The 14,246-nt window shown below is 31.1% G+C and overlaps 2 protein-coding genes across 3 annotated transcripts in view; one reads left to right on the top strand and one right to left on the bottom strand.

Moving 5' to 3' along the window:
* Nucleotides 1-14,246, top strand: part of LOC122713501 (neuroligin-4, X-linked-like) — a 284,705-nt gene that overhangs the window by 185,026 nt on the left and 85,433 nt on the right. The gene's annotated exons all lie outside the window — the stretch shown is intronic.
* LOC122713502 lies at nt 6,034-8,265 on the bottom strand. The gene is made up of 8 exons (XM_043934040.1): nt 8,122-8,265; nt 7,544-7,658; nt 7,210-7,462; nt 7,012-7,128; nt 6,828-6,918; nt 6,602-6,744; nt 6,401-6,533; nt 6,034-6,087 (listed from the first exon to the last, which is right to left on the bottom strand). Exons 1-8 carry the CDS (start codon nt 8,263-8,265, stop codon nt 6,034-6,036), a joined length of 1,050 nt encoding a protein of 349 aa, XP_043789975.1.

Below are 14,246 nucleotides of genomic sequence, written 5' to 3'. Positions count from 1 at the left end.
ATTATCATTTACGTACGCAGAATATGTAGGTCGGGTAATTCCAAAGGACAAGTGTGTCTCTTGTTTATAAATATGATATGACGACGCGGTGTTTGTTCGCGAAGGAATGTGGCAAATTATGCAGCTACGAGCTCGTTTGTATCATTCCTTTGGATATGAAAAAATCCTCGTTCCCTCGTGAGAAGTCGGCGACGAGACGAGATAAAGGGTAGAAATGGCGAGGATGAACGAGGTGAAACGATCCTAAGCTGCTCTAACTTGAGATATTATCGGGATGAGTAAATTCCGTGGGAACGAGATATTTCGTGAATGTAACTAATGTTTGCCATTATGAAAATTTACCGAGTGTGCGTCTGCAGAACGAATTTTTTTTTTTTTTTTTTTTTTTTTTTTTTTAATCTTGAGCGATCGTTATGGAAATTAAGCTCTCGTTCGTTCGGATTGTAAACACAGTTTTCGTTAAATCTAGGAAATCTCTCGTGAAGAAAGATAATAAAAACGCGTAATTAAATTATTGAACGCTCATTGCAAATATGGTTCGCGAGATATTCATATAATTAAGAGAAAATTTACTTCTCTAAAAAAAAAAAAAAAATTACGACGATGGCAATTATTCGATTTGCGTAAACTACATCAATTTTAAATCAGAAATAAGTATTCAATTATTTACGATTGTTTATCATCTTTCAACACTTGTCTCCCTCTTGTTTCGAAAAATTTCATCTTTGGTTTATTTTTATTAACACGCGTTCCGTGTTTATTAAAATTACCTTGTGCATGACGAAATTTAATTAATTCCTCAATTAATTTATGAAATTCCTGGACAAAATTATTCAACTCCCATTTATAGTTGCCAGTTTCTTCTCATTTAAACGAACATTAATTACTACGTAATTGTTTATTTATTTGCTTCAATTCGATATAAGTTTATGAATTACAATTGACACTCTCATATATTAAATATGAACGAAACGTTTAATCTTTCATTTCCTCCTTTATTTTATCATTTCTCGAATAATTAATCCGAATAATATTATTTTTCTCGACAATGAGCGTTACATTTCTTTTTAACGTTAAAATCTAATCGTGAAAAAACGAAAAGAGCAAAAAAGTTCATCGAGACTGAAAATATTAAAAGAAGATTATATAAATATCGATAAATATTCTTTTTATACGTCTGAATAATGATCAAATTATCATTTAACACGAAACATTTTTCCATTTAAATCTTTCTTCCTTATTTATTAAAAATTATGATCAATTTTCCACGAAACAACTTTCTTACACATTTTCTCCATTATTTAAGAAGAGATGCTATGCGTATTCCACGAATACAGAAACACACACGGGAATGCATTTATTAATACGAAACTTAATTTAATCCGTACGTACGTTGAGCGCAATGCAAAAGACATCTGGTATCCGGTAAATCATTGGCTACGAGTGACTGTTGCAATTTCCGATTCAACGTCGAATCCCATTCTCGGCCCGGTGTGTCAATGTTCCGTGTAAGCGAGAGGTAAGATATCCCCGTACGCTCCATCTTGAATGGAAAATATTGCCGGATCAATAATAGAGATCCGTGGCGGACGGGGACCGACTTCGGATTCATTGTCACTTGGTGTCCATCGGTCACGACTTTCGTTACGCGAAAAGATTTCGAGCATCGATAACCAGCATTATCCATTATTCCAATGGATATGGAATACCAATCTATTCCATATAAGAAAGGAAGAGAATAATAGAAAATAAAAAGGAAATAAATAGACGAAGGAACTTGAGTGAAACTTTCATTGACTCGATCACTTTCAAACACTCGTGATTCGATGGATGAGAGAGAATCTGGTCGGTGGATCGTTTTGTGGATGAAAAGGGAAAATCGGCGCGAGAGATGATACATCCAGCACGGTCTCTCCTCTTTTCAGATAAGGGGCCAGATTTATAACGGCCACGGAATAACGAATTTTACCGTGGCAAAGATTTGCAGCGATTCGCCGATAAGATTAGCGATTGATAAACGGCTAGGGTACGCGCGTTGTCCGCAACACCAGACGAGTTTTTGGGCTCGCTTCGTGTCGATCCAGATATACAAAATTGGAAAATTGTCGACTCGGATGCATTCACGCCATCTCTGCGCGATCATTTATTATTTCGGATCCGTGCATCCTTAAACAGAATCCTTTGCTGTTTGAAAAACGAATATATTCTCCGTATAAATAATCCGTAAATTAATCGGACGAATAGATTGTTACGCGCTCTCTCGTAAGCTTGTGTTTGTCCAACAGTAACAAGTTTTTCTCGTTGAAATTCTATATTTGTTTTTTTCTTTTTTTTTTTTTCTAATTTCCATTTCATCGAAATCCATATGTATTTTTTTTTTTATCTTATATTCGTTTCTCCGTGGCGTTTTACGTAAAATTAAATATTACGAGTTAGAAGGATAATATAAGATAATGTTGAATGTTATTTAATTTTAAGATAATTCACTGCGCTGTAAATCGAATGCGAAATTTCATCATGTTTGAAGATTGAAAAAAAATAGAGAAAGATACTCACGTTCTACATGTGTGCTGGGTAGATATAAATATAAGCATAACCAGAGAGGGAGAGAGAGAGAGAGAGAGAGAGAGAGGAGAGAGATGAATCGGTGAGATGCGACATGTTCGGTCGGCACGGTTTCCACTGGCGTTAATTTGTCGAAAAGCTGGGGAACATGGAGCGCAGCATACCTTAAGCACTGTGATGCATATTGTAGCAGATCGGTGTTAACGGGGCGCGCGCCATCGTTGTTTAAATTGTTACATCCGCGGTGCTGTGTGCATGAATCAGCAATGCGAAACAGTAAATATTTCTCGGTATAAATTGTCGAAGTTCGTTGATTGCACTTCATCGTTCGATCGTTAATCACGGGCGCTTTTCGGATTTCTCTCGAAACTGAAATGTCGAACTTACCACCAACTTCTGACGAGTGATCGCGTGAAAAATATATTGGAAGAGAATTTTCTGAAAAAGATGGAAAAAGTTTTAAATTTACGCAATAATACAAAGATGCATTTGCAAAATTATAAGGACGGGAGGTTGCAAATGATGGGAGGAACGTGCGTTATTGAAATAATACGGAATCGATGTGCGTGTATGTAGATGAATTAAATAAGGGAGTAACGAGGCATTGAAATTTTAAAAATAGAAATAAATGAGATATTATAGTTCTAAGAAGAGATTACGATGAAGAAGGAAAATTGAAAATGATGTATTACGGAATAAATGAGGTACTCAAATAGAATTTACGAAGCTTCAATGTCTCGTTAGTTCTCCCTCGGTAGTGTTGTAATATTGCATAAAGGACTCGAGTACTCCATCAGTATGAATATGTATAATAATTCGTGTATAACGATGACGATTTATATTCTCGAATATAAAAGAATGCCAAAAGCGAGAATTGACAAAAGGAATTGCTTCTAAAAATTACAAAACTTTTTATATATTAATATTAAAAATTTAACACGAGAAGTACTATTTTATGTTTCTACTTACTTCGAGTGGAGTGCTATAGTTTCTATAGTTTTTAAAGTAAAGGTAATACAACCCTTAGTCGTGTTCTGACACTCGATGGTCAGTCGAATGGTATATCTGAAACTAATTGCTATTTTAGTTCTTATTAAAAATCGGTAAAGAAGAAGGAAGAAACGTACGTTTCTTATTGTCTATATATATATATATATAAAACTTGAATCAAAATTGAAATTTTATCATATTAGTTACACAAAGTTTAATATCCGATATACTTTAATTGATCGAAATTGGAGAAATATAAACAACTTCGTGAGGAAAATTGTGAGGATTAAATTGATTAATGATTATAATGCACGTGAGTACGCGAGAAATCTGTTTTATCATTAACGATACGACATGAAGTACATGTATTCGTTTTCACGATAATTGCATTGTGAAACGATGACTGGCTATTTATATTAATTTTGATTACAAAGGATTTCTAAATGAATATTAATACGGGCGATAAAAGTAAATGAGCAATGAACACGATAATTTTGGATTCGCGATTAAACGTATATCGTGAATGTTGCACGACAATTTGAGAATTATTTTGATTCGACGATCAATCACGTTATTTAATACGTTAAATAATTATTTTCGAATGACATTCTCTTTTTTTTTTTTTTTTTGGTTTAAAAGTATTCTAAAATTTTTGAATGGAATTAAAGATCTAAAATTCTAAAAATGTTCGAAGAAACTATGTAAAATCGAATTATGTAAAATGTCACGTGTGTAATACGAAATAAATTAGATTTTTTTATACTTCTTTTATATAATATTCCATACGTATATTTATAAAATAAAAAACGAAAGTATTTTTCGTCGAATATTTAAAAATTGAGTGTTTTTTTACCGCAAAACTTTTATCAATATTTTTTTTATTCTCTCTTTACGAAGTTAGTTCATTAAAAAAAAAAAAAAAAAAAAAANAAAAAAAAAAAAAAAAAAAAAAAAAAGAAAAAATAAATTCTGCGTGATTTCCATTCGATCGTAGTACAATTGATTCAATTTATACCGTGTGAAATACAACAGAAAGCATGAATGGAAAAAAAAAATGAAATACGTAGGTGCGTGTAAACGCTGCATTTGCACAGCGAAATCAGTTTACAATGTTTCATCAAGCGAATAAACGAACTCGATTGCAGCTATCAATTGCACTTCAATAAAGCGAAACAGAAATAACATGTCGCAAAGATTAACGCAATTTCCAGCAGGAATATCATTATACCTTCTTCAAATTAAATGTAAATACAAATATGATTATTTTCTAAACTGTAAAATCCATTTTCACGTGCGATACGTAAAAATACAATTTTCCTGTTAATTATTTGTTTCAACGGTAGGTTTTTCCACGTTAAGAATGTTCATTTCGTCGAAATAAAATTTAGATTGTTCGTTTAAAATCGTAAAATGGAATGGAACAGCGTATAATTCGATCATCACGATACATTTTATCACTACTATCTTTATGAAGAAATATATCCTGATTCAGAGTATACTTCGTGGCATTTTGTTAACCTCTTGACGACAGGTCAGTCGAGTATTCAATTTCCGGCAGCGTTCTCGTGGATGAACTTTAAAGATATGCAGATCACATCATTGCTGTTGTAAAAAAAAAGAAAAAAGAAGAAAAAATAAAAATAAAAATATGCAAACTTTATGAACTCATTTACCGGGAAAGAATTTCACACATAAAGTGTAAAAAAGATTTTTATCCCCTGAAAGGAAAATTAGATCTAACTTTATGTGTTACAAAAATATTAGATTCCAGGCAGATAAATGTAAAAGAGATTACTTTTTACCGTATCCCACAACGACATATTTGTTCTAACAATTCGAACAATTCGAGAAATAAAAAATAAAAAATAAAAATTAACCACACTCGTACACTCGACAACATACACAATATATACAATTGTCAGTGTAATTTAAATTCCGCGATAAAAGCGTACACGTATTTGTACTTACTTGTACTAATTTTATTTTTTAACACATTTTTCAAATTTTCAAACGTGTTATTAATATCAATACAATAACTGCTAACGAAATATTAAAATATCGTTTCGACTTATTATAGAATAAGAAAGTGTGCGAATACAAAGTCATCATTTTAATGTCATTCGTTAATGTTAATCGGTGTCGTTGAGAAAGGCCAGGTTGTAACAAAGTAACATTGTCTCTCCTTCCACGTGGTCTCCCGCTGCATCTCATAGAACAGCACGAACAGCACACACGATAATCGCGTACCGCAAACGCAACAAGCGTTGCGGTTGCGAAATACAACACGGTGCGTGACAAAATCGTGGCGTATCGGTCGCGTAGGGCGCGTACAATTAGGGTGTAATTACACTTACGCAATATCCTCTCGGTTTAATTAGTCCGTGATATCGTGCCGCATATACTTCGTACCGCTCCGTTCACGATGATTCACGATGATCCTGCGAAATCCATCGGATGATCGGTCAACATCGATCGCGATTATTCTTGGATGGATTGTATGAACATGAAGTAGGAGAAACCGATTCGTATCATCTTTAATTAAAATAAAATATTGTTTTTCGATAAAAATTGAAATTTTTCAATAACGATTGTTGATCCTACGATTGAGGAATCATTTATCGAAAAGAGAACCTCGAAAAGAGAGAAGAAGATTCGATCCGAGTATTTATAGTTAATATTTTTCCTTGTAATATTGAAATTATATTATTCGATTAATGGAGGCTCTTTTTCCGTGAAGCTCCTCAATTTTTCAAATTTCATATAATCAAATTTAATCAAATTTATTATAATCAATATTCAATATTATTATAATCAATAATCAAATTTATTATAAAAAGCGACTCACCGACACGTACGTTTGGTCGATCACGATTATGAAATTTTTAAATCGGAATTTATAGGGTGTCATGAATCTGTGCATAAGGAATAACAGCAGTTTCTGAGTTTTGGCCGAGGTTGAGTACCAGTGTCCGCAATAGCTAAACGATAAATTCATAAGGAAATAGAAATATATCTTATCAAGTGAATATTTGTTTTAAAAACTTACGCCTTGAAGAACAAAGTTTCACTGATCTCGTATACTTTTTGATAGGGTAATATTAGCATGTATATGGTAAAGAAATATAAACTCACGAAAAAACAATACATAAACACTATTTGTAGATTGTGTGACGATAACTCGTTTCTCAACTAAAGACATTGAATAAATTATAAGATGAACGAGTTAAAATTAAGGAAAATGTGTATAAAGTATATTTAGAAATTATAGTTACTTTCAAGAGTAAGGCAGAGACAATTAATGTTCCCCAAATTAGTTGAATAATCCCACATATAACCATACTAGAATTGTATTTTTCGCAAAATCTAAAATATATACGATTATAAGCGAATTAAGTTACATTTTTCTTTTCTACGATATATAAACAAAATAAACAAAAATAGATAAGAATCACCAACTTCAAATTTCTCTTATACAAATTCACGATATACACCAATCTTTTGTAGTAAATTAAATATTTGTCAATCTTTTGACAAGTAATTTCTGGTTCGTCGAATAAATGTATGGTTAAGTATCTAACGAGAGAAGAAAATTTCTAAATAATTTTCTAAATAATTGAAATGAAAAAATGAGTCTCAAAAAAAAAAAAAGCTTACCCAATCTTGTCGAATATTCCAATAATGTGCGTTAATATTATTGCGTGTAATACATCGGTACCAACTTCTATCGAAGAAATTAACAATATTGCTATATTTAAATGAATACAAATAGGATAAGAATATTTTTCACGGTCGATAAAATATTCGGTTAAAATTATTCGATTAAAATAATTCGTTCTGTTCGAAGATGCAATCTCGTAATCAACGATTTGGATCATCATCAATATAAAGACCAGAAAATAAAAGAATACTGAAATATAGATTACTGGATATCAGGAAATTTAAATATTTGTATAATGTAAAGAAAAAATTAATAAAAAATTTCACTTACGAAAGATAATCTGACAATAATACAAACATTTCTTATACGTTCGTTTTATTAAAATCTTTTCTGTTTCCGTCAATTTGCTCAAATCGATCCTTATATAATCAAAAAATTCCTTAAACTATAATGACAAAATAAGAAAGAAAATAGAATAATTGATAAAATAATTCACAAGAATTAAATCGTAAAAATATCACACACGTATTTCCTATTATTTCGGCTATTCCAAACTACAAACGCACCTCTTCGATCTTAACCCAAATATTAACATATTTTATTAATATTAATGAAACGATCAATATATTTGTAATTATCTGGTACAGCAGAGCGTAATTGATCTCATCGGTGAACAATGTGAAAATCTAGAAACATATCCAGACACTCGTTATTTCAATAATTTAATACTTAATGCATCGATCAATTCGAATAAACGGATCGTCTCATTTAAGGAATAAAAATAAAAATATTCTCTCTTTTAATAATACCAAATCCATTTAACCACAACTACGATGTACAATCAACACAACAATTTAACACTTATAATAATTGAAAGAAAAAAGAAAGAAAGATATTCAAAATCGTACCTGAACGAGTAAAAAAGAAATTATGCACATAACGTACACGATTCTTTGCATCTCGTTCGCTTTTGAATATTCGTAAGGCCATACGCCAACGAGGAGCAGAAACAAGCGATAACTCTTGACGACGTTCGTCTCGTAGAAATCCATCACTGTTCTAAAGCCGAAACACGACTGCGATCGGTCGTGCGCCGTGTCTCGAAGATATAGTAAATATTTTGCCTCGAATTTAGCCTGATCCCGAGAGAACGACGATTATAATCGAGGTTCATAAGATAAATACCGGTTGCGCGATACACACGTAGTAACACCTTCGTGAAATTTCTTCGTTATTTTTCCCCGACCGGGCAATATACGACGGGTTATTATACTTTTAGCACGAACACCAGTTGCAGGAGATTGGTACACGTGTTGGTTATTTTGTTCCAAGGTGGCGAGAAATTTTTATGAAAACACCTTTGGTATAACTTATCATAATTTTATAATATTCTTCTTCCCCTCGCGTGCGTGCGTGTTGAACCTCCCTTGTCAAATCGATTCCTACCCCCTCCCCTCCTGTGTGAAGCAATTATGTTTCTCTGTGTTTAGTTGTCACACTTGTTTGACAGGTACTGTGATGTGGATTTTTCTTTTTTTTTTTTTTTTTTTGAAATAGTTATCGCGATGATACTCTTTTTTTTTTTTAAGGATGAGGGATAACGTGATTTTTTTACATGGAGAACATTCGTGTTTTCTTAATGTAAAGATCTTGAACTCAGAATTAAATTTATATTATTATAAAAATGCAATTAATTTTCGAATATATGGCTCATTCCAATTTGAAATTAAATTAACGATAAAGTAAAGTAATAACGCGAAGAATCAATTGGTGGTGTATTTATTATGAAATGTAAGGTATGACAATTCCGTTTTCAATTTTATCACTGTTATTACTTATTTTCCAATGTTTTTTCAAAAAAGAAAAAGAAAAAAAAAATATACATTTATTTCGACATATAACACATACACGTACATTAACATATACATGTAATTACAGTATATCGTATCTTTATGATATTTTTAATTACTCATGAAAATGATATTTTATTTAAATGTAATAAATATATGCTCGTTATTTATGATTACACGAATGTGTTATAAGTTACGAAATGTAATATCATATTGTTTTCAACAATTTTTTATAATGCATAAGTGTAAATATTTGACAAATGGTTGAAATTTTATTGATGCAACATTTTATTTATTCATTCTTCATTGATCGCGATAATCGTCTATTAAAAGTCAATCAAATCTTTTGAACAATACTATGACAATCAGAAAAACATGGTGCCAACTTATATCGTTCATTCTTGCAACGATATCAACAGAATGAAACAAGAGAAGGAGAATTGCATCATCTTAAAATCAAACAATTATTAGGAAACCTGCTTTTAAATAATTTATGGAACAAGTATCATACAAAAATAAAAAGAAGACACTTTTCATATATGATTATAAATTTTACAAACAAGCAATTTTACAATTTTACAAAGTTCTTTTAAGTTCAAACCCTTATCTGATCACAAACCTATCGAAACATTATATCTAATACGTAATCTTATTTATAAATTCATCTTCTACATTGAAACACTTGCATCAAAGATCTCGTGGAATAGTTTCGAATCGAATCGTACGATGAGTGAAAGTTCGAAACAATTCCAAGTGATCTATCGAAGAAAAGAACTCTTTAGAAGAATCATTGAAACCTATATATTCCTTTTAAGAGTCTTCTTTTTATCTCAGTATGTAGAATCATAGTTACATTAAATCATGATGAGTGTATGTACCTTACTCATCGATTCAAATGTTATAAAAAATATTTCTGAAATTCCTAAATAATAAGGTTTCAAAGTATTTTGTAATACGAATTTGAACATCTTTTGTATGTAAACGGGTGTCTCGTACCAGCACGTGTTGTATCTAGTTGAGGAAAACTTGTCAGATAATCGATATAATTTCAAATTGGGATATTAATAATATCAAAAATTTACTTACGCACTATTTAACAAAAACTCAGAATGTTTCGTCAATTTAGTAGCTGGATAAAAACACAGAAACACGAATACGTAGTTCTGAATAATATCTATCAATATGATTATAAGCTTTCTAATGTGATTGGTTTTTATATATTCGTATACCTTCAAAGAAATTATACATCAATATGTCTATCGTAAAAATTTCAATCAAACCTTTACGTACTACCTTCTATATTTACCTTGTAAAATTTCAAAGTGAATATAATTGTTACTATTAAATATTGTAGAATAATAGATATGGAATAATATGAATCCAGAAGATTAGCATACCTTATAGAAATATTATAATATAAGATATAGTGTTAAAAAAAAAAAAAAAAAATAATAATTTGAATTGAAAAAAGCAAATATATAGCACATACTCGATGCATTTCCAATGATATCTAACTATGTCCACGATTCGGTTTTGAAGTAAGTATTTTCTATATGCGACGTTCATTTTTCGGATATCATCGAAAAGATGTTTAAATCTGTAACTAGATATAATACAATATGTTATATATATTTCATCGTGATCTTATCCTACTTTTTTACCTGGTAATATCAAATATTGCACAGACATGGTACGTGGTAGTTATATAGATCGAATCAGTAGATATCAAGATAATCAAACTAAATATGATGACGATGTCGACAAATATCATGAAAATATAATAATCTATTTCGTTTAGAACGTTTACAACATTTATAAAATACACAGAATAATCTATTATGGTATTTATTATGATAATTGAACTATAGACAATCCAAGTTGTCCCTATTATTCAAAATATTGTGAATAAAAATATTATATATTTAGAAATTAAATAATATATTGTAATAATAATTACAACATAAAAATGACTTACAAATTAAATATTTTTCGTATAAATAACTATTACGACTATATTTTTTTAATATATTTATGTCATTAATGCATTTCAACTCGGTCCAATCTCGTTCAATGTTTATAAATAATATTTTCATCTAAAAATGTATTCATTAAAAGATCAAAGAGAAGCAGAAATAATAAAAGATTTATAAATTTACCACATCATAATTGAAGATACATGTATAATAGTTAATTGATACTATAATATTTATTGTTAGAATAATTATGCATCCTAAAAGTTCATTAATATTATTTTTACAAAGTAACATTATCCGGACCTGTTAAAAATAAATTTACAATTAATAAAAAGATATGAAAATAAAATAAAAGTAGTATTTACTTAAATATTGTTATAAATATTTTATTTCTATTAAATAATAATTATGACATTTTAATTTGAACATTTTTCATATTAATGCATATTATCCCCATTGTGTATATTTTTGTATATTAAAATTTATCATAAATCTGTAAATAGTTTAATAATCAGTAATAATAATTAATTAATAATAATGAAATAATTGAAGCTAATATGATTAGAAAGCATAATTAATTCAATAATCATCAATCATGGAATAACTACTATTAATTATATTATAATTGAAATAATAATAATAACAATACATAATAATGTATAAAAGAAATATTTGTAGCTAAACTATTTTTTACTATTTTCCATAATTTTATTATAACAATTCTTCTCGCACAATAATCTTTTCGATACTTTTATTATTTCTTTAATAATTTTCATTCTATTTAAGTTAAATTATTTTAATAGAAATAAAAAAAAAATTAAATCAAATGAAGAATTTCGAATGAATTGAAAAAAGAAAATTACCTGATACACAATAATCAAAATAAACATCGCTTGAATAAACCATTTACGAATTGTTTGTTGTTTACTATTGTCGAACGGCCACAAACCAACTAACTTCGAGTAGAAGCGAACGTATCTATAATAATAATTATCCAACATGTTCGCAAAACAAGAATCAATGACCGTTTGATGAACGAAACAACGGCCATGAGGTGTATTGGCATCCTCCACACGTATTGCATAAATTATTCAACAACTTTGCACTTAGATAGATTTCTATAAAATCTTTACTTACCTTTTAATAATAATACGAATTCCAAGAAAGATGCCACGTTTACGTAATTATGGTCATTTAATTTTCACCCAAGGAAGATTATCTTTATTTTTCATCGAGGCTTAGACTGTCCATTTTCACACGTTTGATTGACAGGATATACGTGACACAACATAATACACGAAACGTAGTTGTGTTGGTACGAGCCAGGGTGCGTTTCCATAAGGGATGGTCGCAACAGTCGAGTTTTAGTTAGAATGGAAAGTCGTTCAAAGTGCAGCATCTATTGTAAAAATATTGCGTTATTTCTTGAAGAATTATAATCGAAGAATTGCAATCATCTTAAAATTTTAAGTGAAATTAAAATTGTAATTGTAACACATGAAGGGGGGGAATGTATATTTTTCTAAAATTCTGAACGTTCGTTCGCAGAAAAGAATTTATTTCCTTATAAATAATTGTCGCGAAACGAAACGTTTAAAAACAATAACCAGGGTGTGTATCGTTCAGGGATTACTGTTATAAAAATTGTAAAATCGATAGCGGAACAGAATACAAGAATTTCAATTGAACCATTTTTCAAACGATCCGCGCGATTACTTGTTTTTTAAGGGATCCGAAATATCGTGGTTATTGTTCAGCCAAACGACAACTTGGAATCAATCGTGTATTCACCACACGGGAGGAGGAGTTTTTTATGTGGATTATTTTTTTCGAGAACAATGGACGACGAATGTTCGCAACGTGCGCGTATCCTGGCTTCGGGAATGACTATGTTTCACGTGGCTTTTTGTGAATCGAGGACTCGTAATAATTCGCTGTCAGCACGGACGAGTAACCCTGTCTCCGTTTCGCGTTCCCATTGTTTTCATCCCGTCCAAATTTATTTAAACTTTCACCCTCGAATGTCCACTCTCTAATAAGTTGTTACGCAGTTGTTCCACTTACCGAACATTTCGAACATTTCGTGTTTTTCTATAATAATGTTACGTAGGAGAGGATAAAATCAACTAAAACATCATTTTTCTTTCTTTCGGCAAAACAATCGTTTCATACAAATATACTATTCTCTTTTAATTTAATTTTTAACAATTTCCTTTTTTTTTACAAATTTCAAGCTCTGTTTTTATTATATTTATTTATCAATATAAGCTCCATTTAGAAGCTACTTCAGCTACCACTTCTCATTTTCCTCTCTCAACTTTCTTTATTATTTCGTTAAATTGTAATCCCATAACAACGTTCTACGATTGTGAAGTGAAAAATGGACAAGAGCATGACGATCACAGTATCACAGTGTATTAAGCCGATCAGAGAAGCGTTACGTGTCACAGTGAGCGGTGGCCGTCCAATCATCTCCATCCCTTTTCATTGTCGAAATTGCAGCCGGCCTAATGATCCACAGGCTGGTAAATTCGCGTGGAGTCGTGTCAGCGGTTAATAATTGAAATATCAACGGGCCAATGAATCTCTCCGATGCGAGACCGAGAGGCGGAAGCGTGCGCGCGAGTTTCGTCGAGGAACGCGGCGCGCATCCGGTCAGCGTCCTCTAGATACCTTCCGGTCGAACGAACTTCACCCCCCTCCTCCCGGATATGAATTGCCACGAGTTAAACCGCATGTATATATATATATATATATATGTGTGTGTGTGTGTATACTTTACGGAATAAACTTTGAAATGAGTTTAAAACTGTGGATTTGTTAAGCGAACAAATGGAAGATTGTTATCTTGGTGAGATGTATGGATGGGGATGCGTTCGTAAGACGGTTGCTTGTTAATCTTGGAAAATTATATTTGCGTCTACCGTTTGAGAACGAACAATCCTCTGACTTAATCGCCAACCACGATTGGGATGATCGTTGAAATGAATGATCGTGGGTGGGGATGAATAGATTTCCCTTGATTTGATTTTATAGAGATTTTAATGTGAAATGTAATTAAATTAAAACGAATCGATATTGCGTGTGCGTTACAATCTTCTTGCGCGTGGATTTCATTCAATTTATCGTACGAGCTTTATTTCGACGTATTGCTATGCAAGATGTCCGACCCGTAATAAGGTAATTCTTCGCTTGAGAATATTGTACACG

This window comes from Apis laboriosa, unplaced genomic scaffold (assembly GCF_014066325.1).
Source record: "Apis laboriosa isolate Shangri-la unplaced genomic scaffold, ASM1406632v1 scaffold23_cov150, whole genome shotgun sequence".
Classification (NCBI taxonomy): Eukaryota; Metazoa; Arthropoda; class Insecta; order Hymenoptera; family Apidae; genus Apis; species Apis laboriosa.
The sequence above is the reverse complement of the archived record's forward strand: the minus strand, read 5'-3'. Positions and strand labels throughout refer to the sequence as shown.